This window comes from Aotus nancymaae, unplaced genomic scaffold, assembly GCF_030222135.1.
Source record: "Aotus nancymaae isolate 86718 unplaced genomic scaffold, 86718_ANA_hifiasm-v0.15.2.pri h1tg000014l, whole genome shotgun sequence".
NCBI lineage: Eukaryota > Metazoa > Chordata > Mammalia > Primates > Aotidae > Aotus > Aotus nancymaae.
Genome location: NW_026988425.1, coordinates 50115864 through 50129855, shown reverse-complemented (window position 1 = coordinate 50129855; position 13992 = coordinate 50115864). Strand labels below are relative to the sequence as shown.

Sequence of the window (13992 nt, the reverse complement as noted above, 5' to 3'; positions counted from 1 at the left end):
CACACACAGCTCCATGCATTTATTCTTAAAACTAAACTGTTTGGCCACCTTGTTTTATTCTTCCTGTTTTGTATTGGTCCCTTGCTGTTTCTTTTGATGTCTGAGTTTTGATGTGTGGACGTATATACTGTCTGTCTGTGACCCCAACTGTATTTCACAACAGCATTCAGTACTGTAGAGGAGACTACCACTGCCTATTTTCTGGAGAGTTTAGTTTAGACCTGGGGTCCAAATGGAGGGACAGAATAGTCATGGGGCGAGTATATATTATGCTGTAGGTAGTCTGTGTTTCTTTAAAGAAACAGTTTATACCTTGGGCTAAAGCATGAATGGGTTTTTCTTAATTCAGCTCTATTATCCTTCTAATTTGCATATTTTTTTTTTACAAATTCAGGCATTAAATTCTAACCATTGATTTTCAGGTGTGTATTCTTTTTCTGTGTCTTTAGGGATATTTTAGTGAAGGTTGAAGGAATCTAAATTGAGTGCTACCAGCTAGATATCATGTTGTACCAAAAAAATTCAGTCTATTTATATATTTTCTATTGTTCCTTTTTAGGTGAACTTCTAGATCCATGTGGTCATATCAGTCCTGAATCTCCAGTTGTACAACTTCATTCTAATTTCACTGCAGTTTGTGTGCTAAAGGAAAAATGTATGGATTATTTTCATGTAAATGCGAATTACATTTTCTGGAAAACAAACCATTTTACTATTCCTAAGGAACAATATACTATCATAAACAGAACAGCATCCAGTGTCACCTTTACAGATATAGCTTCATTAAATATTCAGCTCACTTGCAACATTCTTACATTTGGACAGCTTGAACAGAATGTTTATGGAATCACAGTAATTTCAGGCTGTAAGTTTTGTTTTTGTCTTACTTAAGGCATTGTCATGACTATTGAACTGCATTTTTAATGGTGTCCTTTCATCTTTATAAAATGTGTAACTTGTAGACTTAGTGACTTGGACATGTTTGTTTTAAAAAATAAGCTTAGAAGTAGGAACTACATTTCCATTGTTAATGTGCCAAAGCCTAAAGAGTGATGCAAGTCTCCTGTCTTTCCTGAAAGTCAAGCAGTTTTCAGTTTACTAAATAAATATTTGACATGAGACCCTCCCTCCCACCACAAAAAAGTATTGTTGAATTGACATCTATGATGGTAACGCTCACGTCTATAATCTCAGCACTTTGGGAGGCGGAGGCAGGCGGATCACCTGAAGTCAGGAGTTTGAGACCAGCCTGACCAACATGGAGAAACCCTGTCTTTACTAAAAATACAAAAATAGTCAAGCATGGTAGTGCATGCCTGTAATCCCAGCTACTTGGAAGGCTGAGGCAGGTGAATCACTTGAACCTGGGAGGTGGAGGTTGCGGTGAGCTGAGATCGTGGCATTTGCACTCCAGCCTGGGCAATGAGAGTGAAACCCTGTCTCCAAAACAAAAAAAAAAAAAAAGAAGGCAAATCAATACGGGAATAAATCTTTTTTTTGGTGACAGACTCTCACTGTGTCTCCCAGGCTGGAGTCCAGTGACATGATCTCAGCTCATTGCAATCTCCACTTCCCAGGTTCAAGTGATCTTCCTGCCTTAGCCTCCCAAGTAGCTGGAACTACAGGCGTGAACCACCATGCCTGGCTAATTTTTTGTACTTTTAGTAGAGATGGAGTTTTGCCCTGTTGGCCAGACTGTTCTCAAAACTCCTGGCCTCGGATGATTCACCTGCCTCAGACTCCCAAAGTGCTAGGATTACAGGCGTGAGCCACCCTGCCTGGCCTTGGAGTAACAAAGTAAACAAAATAAACTTACTGTGATCTAAAGGTGGATTATTAAATTTGTAGATCACCCAGACTTTACAATTTTGGCATTTGCTTTTCTTCCAACAGAGTTGGGAATGCAATAAGAAGATAAATATAAATGAATCATTTTTGCTTCTACGTAATTTCCTCTTACGAACATATATAAATATTACCTTTAAAAATGCACTTGATGGAGAAATCAGCTGATATTTTATCCAGTTATAAATGAAAGTTGATTTTATATAGAAAATTACTATGAAACAAACCAGTTAATGACAGGATGGATGTATAGGTATTATTGCCTAAAAAGAAGTATAAGAGTTTAGATAGAAAAGAAATTAACAACATTACCAGCCTTTCATAGAGTCCATACTTTTTGCTTGGGTTTGTTTTTTTTCATCTAATTTAGGTTGTAAATGTCTTGGGTAGTATATAAATTGCATACTATTTGTGGATATAACGCTTTTTGAAAAACAATAATTAATCTCTTTTAGTGCCTCCAGAAAAACCTGAAAATTTGAGTTGCATTGTGAATGAGGGAAAGAAAATGATGTGTCAGTGGGATCCTGGAAGGGAAACACACTTGGAGACAAACTTCACTTTAAAATCTGAATGGTATGTTGTTTTAAATTTGTTTTGTGTTAGATTTATTAAGTTATTCATTTTCCAAGTAATATTAAATGCTGTTTTAAAACATTTAATTTTTTATTTTGTAACATTTAAAATATATCTAAAAGTAGAGGCCAGGTGTGGTGGTTCACACCTGTAATCCCAGCACTTTGGGAGACTGAGGCAGGTGGATCACTTGAGGTCAGGAGTTGAGTCCAACCTGGCCAACAGGATGAAACTCCATCTCTACCAAAAATACAAAAATTAGCTGTGATGGCAGGCACCTGTAACCCCAAGTACTCCGAGGTTGAGGCAGGAGAATCGCTTGAATCCAGGAGACGAAGGTTGCAGTGAGCTGAGATTGCACCACTGCGCTCCAGCCTGGGCAACAGAGTGAGACTCCATCTCAAAAAATTAAATAAAATATAAAAGTAGAAATAATGGTATAATAAGTACCCATACATACCCATCACTCAGCTTCAACAATGGTTAGCTCGTGACCAGTCTTATTTCAAAGATACTCTTGCCCATATTATCTTGAAGAGAAAATCTCAAACATCATATCATTTCATCAAAAATATTTCAATACATATCTCTAAAAGATAAGGACATTTTTAAAAAAGCCTAACAACATACCATTATTACACTCAGATATAAAATACATCATTTTTTGTTAGTGTTAATTTCCCCCATTGTCTCATAAATACATGTAGATGTATAATTTTTTTTACATTTGTTTGAATCAAGATTAGAGTAAGCTCCATACTTTGTGAATTTATATCTTGTCCCTCAAACTATAGGTTCTGTTTCTTCTTTTTCCTTATAATTCAGTTGTTAAAACTTTTTCCTTACAATTCATTGTTTAACATATTCTCTTGTCTTTTTTTTTTTTTTTTTTTTTGAGAGTCTTGCTCTCTCGCCAAGGCTGGAGTACAGTTGTGCAATCTCGGCTCACTGCAACCTCCGCCTCCTGGGTTCAAGCGATTCTTCTGCCTCAGTCTCCTGAGTAGCTGGGATTACAGGTGCGCACCACCACGCTCAGCTAATTTTTTTTGGTATTTTATAGTGGAGATGGCAGGTCTCACCGTGGTGGTCAGGCTGGTCTGACTACTGACCTTGTGATCCACCTGCCTTGGCCTCCCAAAGTGCTGGGAATACAGGTGTGAACCACCATGCCCAGCCCCCTTGTCTTTTTATGTCCAAAAAATTGCTGTTAGACTTACAGATTTCATCAGATTTGGGTTTGATGCTTTTTTTCCCCAAAAAAATATTTCGTAGAATGAGGGATACTTCTATCAGAAACATCCAGATAATGTTTCACTGTTTTTCTTTTTCCTGAAATTAAGATTGAGTAGTGGTTTCAGGTGTTGTCAGCCTTATTCCCATTTTGTTTTCAAACACAAAAGCTGAAAGAATTTTGCAGTGAACACTCTTACATATCCATCACCTAGATTCTACAATTAACATTTTACTGTATTTTCTTTATTATCTATTTATGCCTTCCTTCTATCTATTCATCTCTTTTTTTATGCAGTTCATAGTGAGTTACAGTCATTAATATGCTTCTTAATCACTTTACATGAACTAGAGTTCAGTATTTTGTTTTTAGATAAAATTTACATATAGCAAAAACACAGATCTTAGTGTATCATTCACTGAGTTTTGACAAGTACACACACCTGTGTAACTCAAATCAGTATCAAGACATAGAACATTGCAACCAGAAAGTTCCCTCCTGCTCCTTCCCAGTCAGTCCCAGCCACTGCCCCACCCATGAGCAACAACCTAATTTTCTTCACCATAGATTATTTTTTCCTGTTACAGAAGGTCATATAAATGAAATTATATAGTCTTTTTTTTTTTTTCTGAGTATGGGTCCTCCCTGAATAGTATAGTCTTTTGTGAAAAGTTTTTCAACTCAACAGAAGGTTTTGGAAATTTAATCATGTTGTTTTCCTACTAGTATTTTCCTTACAGCTTTGAGCAGTCATCAATGATCATAATATAAATTATAAAATGGGTATCCTGTGTTTTGTTTGTTTTAGTTGAAATACTTAAAGAAAATCTTGCCTTTATCAATTGTGAGTTACCCTGAAGTACAATTCAGATAAGAAAAACATGATAGGGTTAATATTTTTCCTTAATTACCAGTTTTATAATAAGTTGATTTCCTGGTATCCTCCTAGATAATGAGGACTTTTCTTTTTCATTATAAATTTATATTTAAACATATTTGATATTTTAATTCATTATAGTGGTTATTCTTACTGATGCTTAAATTGTCCCATCTTTGATCAGTGGCACTTTATTCAGATTGGCTCATTCGTCTTTTTTTTTTTTTTTTTTTTTTTTTTTTTTTTTTTTTTAAGAGAAACTGCATTTATCAGCCTCTGTCTTTTTTTTTTTTTTCTTTTTTAGAGACGGTTTCACCATGTCGGCCAGGCTGGTCTTGAACTCCTGACCTCAGGTGATGCACCCATCTCGGCCTCCCAAAGTGCTGGGATTGATTACAAGCATGAGCCACCATTCCTGGCTTTTTTTTTTTTTTTTTTTTGAGACAGAGTTTCACTTTTTTTGCCCAGGCTGGAGTGAAGTGGCATGATCTCAGCTCACTGCCACCTCTGCCTCCCGAGTTCAAGCGATTCTCCTGCCTCAGCCTCCCAAGTGGTTGGGATTATAGGTGCCCACCACCATGCACAGCTAATTTTTGTATTTTTAATAGAGATGGGGTTTCACCATGTTGGCCAGGCTGTTCTTGAACTCCTGACCTCAGGTGATCCACCTGCCTCCCAAAGTACTGGGATTACAGGTGTGAGACACCATGCCCAGCTCATTCATCACCTTGACACAACTTCCTTAGCCCTTGGTAGCTCTCTGATATAACGTGTTTTTACAGGCTCATCTTACATATTTCTTCACCCAGACTTGGAATCAACCATTTCCCAAAACTCTCTGGTTTCATTTAGTGGGAAATAACATTTAGAGACTACAGTCTGGGTAGAATTCATCACTACTAGGTTGTCATAGTTTTTAGGTTTTTTCAGTCAAAAGAGCTAGTATGTTTTGTGGTTTGAGATATAATACATCTTTTAAAAAGATACAAATTCATACTGATATTTTCAGTTTAAAATTAGGACTGTAGATTTTTACATAATTACATTCACCTAACATCTACATCTCCTTTCTTATGAACTGAAAAACCTAGTTCACAACAACACTAACATAATTATTCATTTGCTTTATCCTATGGTTAATACAACAGCTGCAGAATAATAGCACCAGTATTAGCACCAACAAAATGATTACTAAAAATGATTTTTTTTGAGACAGAGTCTTGCTTTGTTGCCAGGCGCTAGGCTGGAGTGCAGTGGCATGATCTTGGCTTACTGCGACCTCTGCCTCCCGGGTTCAAGCAGTTCTCCTGCCTCAGCCTCCTGAGTAGCTGGGACTACAGGCGTGCGCCACCATGCCCAGCTAATTTTTGCATATTTTAGTAGAGACGGGGTTTCACCATGTTGGTGAGGATGGTCTTGATCTCTTGACCTCGTGATCAGCCCGCCTCGGCCTCCCAAAATGCTGGGGTTACAGGCGTGAGCCACCTCGCCCGGCCATGATTTTAAGATTGTTTTTCTCTATGAAGGATGTGTAGTAGTCAAATCACTATATTTTTTTAAGGCCGAGCCAGAGTATGGAATATTACTATGTTTTAATGTTACTTGGAATAGTTCCTTTCTATGTGATTATACCACATACTCAGTACACAAGTTTATGTGTTTCATTTTGCTTTTGATTTTTAGGAATTTTTCTTAATAATTATATAAAATAATCCCAAAGTCAAATCTATTAATAGTATTAAGGCATATTCAGTGAAGTCTATATTCCTGAATCCTCTGCCTTATATTTCCTCCTTCCCCTTAGAGGCTGTTTGTGTTTTGGTTCGATTTGGGGTTTGGTTTATCCTTCTATTTTTAAAAATAGTGTTTTTTATATATATATATTTTTTTTAATTGAGGCATAATTTATATACATATAAATAAATATAGTAATATTATTTGAAACATGGTTTTAGAAATCAGATAGTGGTTGCTTAAGTTTGACTAGAAAGAGGAATTTTAGCCCTAAGACTAAAGGCTAAGGGGCGATAGAAATTCTTATCCTTAACCTCCTGTCATCTTCTAGCATACTGTGCTTAGAGAAAGCATATTGTGCTTAAAGAAATTTCTGGTACAGTAAGGGTTCTGTTTTAGGAAAAAGAAAAAACAGCACTGGGATCACAAGGAAATAGATAATTTTTGGAGAGGAGTCAGTGGGGATGGAGCATAAAATTTTAAAGCACAATATTTTTAGACTACAAATTTGAAAATAATTATCTATAGATCAAAGTCAATTTTAAAGAAAGGTTAATATTTTAAGAAATTTTGATAGTGATCAACAATGTATTGCAAAATTTGCTACAACAGTCTAGATCTCATCAAATTCTTTGCAAGTAATTTTTTTCACTCTAATTTTTTCAGATGTGTTTTTAATGACTGATTCTTCAATTTTTTATATTTAGGGCAACACACAAGTTTCCTGATTGCATAGCAAAACGTGACACCCCTACGTCATGCACTGTTGATTATTCTACTGTGTATTTTGTCAACATTGAAGTCTGGGTAGAAGCAAAGAATGCGCTTGGGAATGTTACATCAGATCATATCAATTTTGATCCTGTATATAAAGGTAGTTATAAACCTGAATTTGAGAGTTTATTTGACTCTATAGTGGTTTATAAATTACAGCAGTTTTTAGATTTTAATTAATGTAGAAACAAGCATTTATTTATCTTAGTGATTTTTATGACATCATTTTATCAATAATATCAAATGGAATTTGGAAAAAGAAAAATATCCATAATCCAACCACACTTACAGCTATTTTCACTTTGAATGTTATCTTCTGGTATTTGTCCAGTTCTCAAACATCTTACACCGTTGTAATTACAATATGTATATTCCATTTTTATTCTCGTTTTAAAAAATTTGATATCATAAATGTTTGTCTTTTGATATATGAACCTGAAGAGATTGATAAATGTAGTAAACTGACAAGGAAAACTAAAGGTTCTTTAGAAATCTTTTTTTTTCCATTATAAGATCTATAGCATAGCATAATTTTCAGAGAAATTAGTTCATTTGGTAAGGATAAATGAGTATCGTAAAATAAAGGAAAATATAAAGAGTTTATTTGAGTTTGTATATGAAATTGTAAAACATAATAAGCCTTAGGATTTATTTTTCAGTGAAGCCCAATCCACCACATAATTTATCAGTGATCAACTCAGAGGAACTGTCTAGTATCTTAAAACTGACATGGACCAACCCAGGTATTAAGAGTGTAATAACACTAAAATATAACATTCAATATAGGACCAAAGATGCCTCAACTTGGAGCCAGGTAAATTGAAAGTTACTGTTTATTCAAATATTTCTTCTTTCAACCCTCTAACCTTAAAAAGTTTCAGTCATTTTCTAAATGTCTTAAGTTTCTGGTTAAGTGAAATATTTTGCTTGACACCTCTTGGTCTTTATTTCAAACAAGGGCAATCAGGAAGATAGAAAATACAGCTTTGCTGTATACAGTAGCCTTTAAGTACAACATGAAAATGATATAGGTTGATAGGAAATGGCTTTTTTTTTTAAGAGACAGGGTCTCCCTTTGCTCAGGCTGCTGGCCCACTCCAACTTTGGACTCGAGCTTAAGTGATTGATCCTCCTTCCTTAGTCTCATTACAGGTGTGCACCACCACACCTGGCTGCTGCTGTTGTTGTTATTATTATTATTATTATTATTATTATTATTATTTGTGGAAATAGAGTCTCACCATGTTGCTCAAGATGGTCTCAAACTCCTGGCCTTAAGTGATTCTCCTACTTTGGCCTCCCAAAGTGCTGGGATTACAGATGTGAGCTACCACTCCAAACCTAGAAATGGCATTTTTGATGGGGGATACAAAGAATATAGGTAATAAGCAAATTAAGTAGAGGAGCAAAAATAAAGAGATTATAAAGATAAGGTAGCTAGTGTAGGGGTTGGTGTGCTGCACTCTGCCAAAATCAGCCTGTGACTTGTTTTTGGAAATAAAGTTTTTTTTGAACACAGCCATACTAATTTCTTTACATATTGTCTCTATTTTTATTCTACATAGGAAGAGTGAGTAGTAGTTTCAAAGAGATGATCTGGCCCGCAAGCCTAAAATATTAGTAAATATTTTATCTACCTCTTTATGGAAAGTTTGCCAACCACTGAGGTAAAGGAAGGGATTGGTAGGGAACTTGTAAGACTGAAAAGTATAGTGTACCCAAAGATGCTTGTCAGCAAAAGAAAAAATACTTGGAGCTTTTTAAAAGGCTATCACCATAGCATTCAGCTATCCATACTCTTCTCTGTTTTGATTTCATTTATCACTAACAGTATGTCTTTGCTTTTGCTGCTGTGGTCACAGTCAGCTTGTAAGGGAATTGGGCTCATGACCTTACTGCTACTCTTTTTATCCCACTTAAAGTGCTCAGAATACAATCAGAAAAAGCAATAAAACAAAGTTGGATTAATGCTTCATGTTGTACAGAGAATGTACATACCTGAAGTTCTTCAGAATGTAGTACTAAGTATAAAATCTTAATTCAGTGCTACAAAAAAGACTGACATTTATTTTGTATCTAATATTAAATTGTCAGAGTAATAGAACCACTTATTTATCTATGTTTAATCTCTTTTTTCTGAAAGCCAAGTTTAAAAGCCACAAAAACTCTTGTTTTTCTTGATTGGGCTGGATACCTTCCTTTTGCCCGTCCACATCTACGCTCTTCTCTTCCCTACCCTTCTCTTTGTTGTGTCATGCTGACCTGTATGGATTTCATCTGTGGGTTCCCATTCTTTCTAGCTTCCTAGTGACTTTGGTTAATGCTGGGCAGGAGAGAAGACAGAAGAAAAGTGAAACTGGCATGTTGATTTTTCTCTGCTTCCTCCCTGGAACTGGCTTTTTTTGTTGTTGCTTTTTTGAGATGCAGTTTCGCTCTCGTTGCCCAGGCTGGAGCACAATGGCACAATCTTGGCTCACTGCAACCTCCGCCTCCCCAGTTCAGGCAATTCTTCTGCCTCAGAATCCTGGGTAGCTGGGATTAGAGGTACCCACCACCACGCCCAGCTAATGTTTGTTTTTTTTAGTAAAGATGGGGTTTCACCATTGGCCAGGCTGGTCTTGAACTCCTGACCACAGGTGATCCACCCACCTCAGCCTCCCAAAGTGCTGCGATTACAGGTGTTAAGTACCACACCCAGCCAGCTGTCTTTGAACTTAAGGTCACTGCCTGTCAAGACAGCCCTCCCTAGCTGACCCTCTTCTTTCGGGTTCTGGTACCTCTCCTCATCCCTTTGGGCCTAGAAGTAGAAACAGCCCCAGAGTATTAACTGCACTGTCTAAGGATTTCATATACTCTGCATGTAGTCCCTTTATGAAGCCCTCCTTGAATTAATTCTAAGTGGTGTGTGCCATCTGTTTTCTACTGAAATCCTGAGTTGTATTAAAAGCCCTGTGGAAGAAATAAAGGGAAAAAAGGAAGGGTAACAGATGTTTCCATACTTCTCAAACCTAATAACTTTACTGATTTGGAAAACTTAACACTTATTTCTCTCCTGAGGTTGAGTTTAATGTATCAGTCCTGTTTCAATAAAATAGTTTATAGGCCGGGTGCAGTGGCTCACACCAAAAGCCAAAAAGCACTTTGGGAGGCCAAGGCAGGTAGATTGCTTGAGGTCAGGAGTTTGAGACCAGCCTGGCCAACATGGTGAAACCTCGTCTATACTAAAAATACAAAAATGAGCTGGGAGTGGTGGTGGGTGCCTGTGAGTAATCCCAGCTACTCAGGAGGCTGAGGCAGGAGAATCGCTTGAACCCGGGAGGCAGAGGCTGCAGTGAGCCTAGATCACATCACTACACTCCAGCCTGGGCAACAGAGCAAGACTCCACCTCAAAAAAAAATTTCTAAATTTTAACAAAATTTAGAAGACCTTACTAATCGAGGTTTTCTGTTGGTTGATTTCCTTTGTTTCAGATTCCTCCTGAAGATACAGCATCCACCCGATCTTCATTCACTGTCCAGGACCTTAAACCTTTCACAGAATATGTGTTTAGGATTCGCTGTATGAAGGAAGATGGTAAGGGATACTGGAGTGACTGGAGTGAAGAAGCAAGTGGGATCACCTATGAAGATAGTAAGTAAATACATATATGAAGAAGTAAAGCTATTGGAATTCCAGCTGTGGATTGGTTCTGGTTTTAATAATATAGCCTGATTGCTTCTTATTTTGTGATCATTTTATTCAAACTGCAGTATTTTACATTTTCATTTTTAGGACATTAGGATGTAAAATTTAATATGGATTATTGATAGTATAAATCTATTTGATACCTAATTAAATTATTATGGATTGGTGTCTTAGATACTATCAGAAAACCGTTGACTTAAGTATTGATAAGTCTATAGAAGATTTTATTCAGGGAGACTTGTCCAGAGATACTCCTAACTAGAGAATCATATCCTGAATCATTAAAATCACACTGTCTAGCAACTATACCTTAGATCCATCCTCACTATCAAAAAGATATTTGTATTATACCTTTTATTCATTTTTTTTCTAATAGCACTTGATAAGCCCTTGGGAAACGATTGACCCTGGAATTTTGGTTGGTTAGTTTTTATTTTCATTTTTTCTCCTATAGATAATATAATATATATGGTATAGAATATAAAAGGTACAAAAAGAGTGTACAGTCTAAAGTAAGATTTTCACTGCATAGCAGCTGGTGTTACTAAGTTCTTGTGTAGCCATCAAGAAATAATGATGGCATAGATTTTTCATTTTGAACACCTTCCTATCACAAATTCACCCCTTAGTTATCAATGGCAGTAGCTGTGGCTAAATAATCCCCTACCACCTATATCCCTTTACTTACAGCTCATCTAGTGGTTTAGATGATGTGACTTGAGAATGTCAAAGGCAGAAAAGCAATTTTACTATTGCTGGCTTGGGAGTCCTCAGCCAGGTTACTTTGTCTTGACCAGGAATTCTTAAACTGAGGTACATGGGGAGGAGTTCATGAAATACTTTAAAATGTAGGTAAAATATTGTGGTTAGTGCCTGTGTGCATTTTTATGGGACAAGGGTACATAATCTTAGTCAAATCACTGAGAGAATGAAATCTCTGGGTTCTCTTTATGTTAGGAAATATTTCCGGCTCATACATTTTTAAAAAATAATTTTGTGTTCTTTATTCTGTTTGGGTGCTGCACTGTACTCATGTGTATTTATCTGTTTGAACTTCTGTACCAGCAGCCTTTTTCCCAGCCTTCTTGGTCTGCCTGTCCTCTCTTTTCTGTTTTGTTGTCTGTAATTGCCTCTTCATGACATATCAGTATTTAGATTTTTTATTTTTTGAAACAGGATCTCACTCTGTCACCCAGGCTGGAGTGCAGTGGCATGAACACAGCTCACTGCAGCCTCAACCTCCCAGGCTCAAGCGATCTTCCTGCCTCAGTCCCCAGTGTAGCTGGGACTACAGGCACGTGCCACCATGCCCAGCAAATTTTTGTATTTTTTGTGGAGATAAGGTTTTGCCATGTTGCCCAGGCTGGTCTTGAACTACTGAGCTGTAGTGTGATCCACATGCCTCGGCCTCTTAAAGTGCCGAGATTGCAAGCATGAGCCACCACACCCAGCCTCACTGCTTAGATTTTATTCAACTCATTTCTTACTCTACTGACGACCATATATTGTTATTATTTTTATAAAAATTTTGAGAAACCAGTCAATGCCATTCATTTTTTTAAGACAAACTTTTTACAATAAAAAGTATCAATAGTATCAGTTGATATTACTTATTGCTGAAAGTCCAATTGAAAAATTATACTACACTTAATAGCTGTTACAAAATTTTTGAAGAATTGATACTACAGGCATTTTAAAAACCTAATTTAATTACTGATATTTAACAATTTGTGTTTTGGCTGGGTATGGTGGCCAAACCCCAGCTACTTGGGATGCTGAGGTGGGAGGATCACCTGAGCCAAGGAGCTCAGGGTTATAGTACGCTACAGTCATCCACTGTACTCCAGCCTGTGCAACAGAGTGAAACACTGTCTCTGGAAAAAAAAAAAACAACACACTATGTTTTATGGAGTGCTTTTTCAAATGGTTAATGATTATCACAACAATACTGTGAATTTGTTTTTATTACATCCCATCACTCTCAATCATCCCTACATAAAGTAGTAAAAGTAGTAAACTTATTTTACTACATTTATCTTGTTTTATATTCCTATGAATATTGAATGTGTTTAAATAGATTTTCCAGTTGGATTTTCAGTGATAAGTAGTATCAATAGAATAAGAGAGGAGCCAGATAAAATCTAAGCAGTGATGTGTTGATCATGAAGAGGCAATTACGGATGACAAAACAGAAGTGAGGACAGGCAGACCAGGAAGTCCGGGAAAAGGCTGCTGGTACAGGAGATTCAAGTAGATAAATACGCAAGAACACAGTGCAGCACACACACAGAATAAAGAACATGAAGTTATAAGAAAGAGTGATGCCTCTCTAGATGTTGCTCAGGATACATTTGTACCTTTACAATTTTGAGGTTAGAAAATAGTTCCATTATAATTGGAATCATCAGGCTATCACTGTGACAAGGAAGAGCCAGGTGTATCATGCTGGGGTGGGAAAATGCTGGTATAAAGAGGTAGAGACACCATGCAATTGGAGGGCAAGAGTAGCAAGAACAAAGTAAAAGAATAATTTGCAGAATGTTATTTTACTGTTAAAAACTTTTTAAGAAGTTTATGTCTTTTCTTTAGGACCATCTAAAGCACCAAGTTTCTGGTATAAAATAGATCCATCCCATACTCATGGCTATAGAACTGTACAACTCATGTGGAAGGTAAAAATCACATTTACAATCTTTTATCTCTTATAAATACTTTTTTTTTTTTTTTTTTGAGATGGAGTCTCGCTGTGTCACCAGGCTGGAGTGGAGTGGTGCAATCTCAGCTCACTGCAACCTCCGCCTCCTAGGTTCAAGCGATTCTTCTGCATTAGCCTCCTGAGTAGCTGGGACTACACACGCATGCCACCATGCCCAGCTAATTTTTGTACCTTTAGTAGAGATAGTGTTTCACCATTTTAGCCAAAATGGTCTTGATCTCTTGACCTTGTGATCCACCTGCCTCGGCCTCCCAAAGTGCTGGGATTACAGCTGTGAGCCACTGCACCTGACCCTTATAAATACATTTTGGATGGTACTATGAGTGGAGGTTTTTTAAACAGATAAGTTTTTATTCATCTTAATAGCAAAACATATGATTACTATTTTTAATAAAGTTAAAAAGTTAAAGCTTTGTATGTATTACTATATAGAAGTCAAGTTCATAAACTATAAATAATACCTCATAGGTATTTAAGTACAGTTCTGTGAAAGTGTAGGTTCTATAAGAAGAGGAATGTTGTTTTGTAATTTGGAATTTTCCAGAGTACCTCAG

General features: G+C 36.7%; 1 protein-coding gene across 2 annotated transcripts in view; it reads left to right on the top strand.

Annotated features, from left to right (window-relative positions):
- The window catches only part of IL6ST (interleukin 6 cytokine family signal transducer), a 57952-nt gene that overhangs the window by 21491 nt on the left and 22469 nt on the right, over nucleotides 1–13992 (top strand). Inside the window, exons 4-9 of one of the 2 annotated variants that reach the window (XM_012457293.3) lie at nucleotides 560–865; nucleotides 2301–2421; nucleotides 6971–7137; nucleotides 7697–7851; nucleotides 10509–10668; nucleotides 13312–13394. In XM_012457293.3, coding sequence (XP_012312716.1) covers nucleotides 560–865; nucleotides 2301–2421; nucleotides 6971–7137; nucleotides 7697–7851; nucleotides 10509–10668; nucleotides 13312–13394 — 992 coding nt within the window. Of the gene's footprint in view, nucleotides 1–559; nucleotides 866–2300; nucleotides 2422–6970; nucleotides 7138–7696; nucleotides 7852–10508; nucleotides 10669–11098; nucleotides 11145–13311; nucleotides 13395–13992 lie in introns of those variants that run through there. The other variant, XM_064375987.1, reaches the window with a different exon arrangement.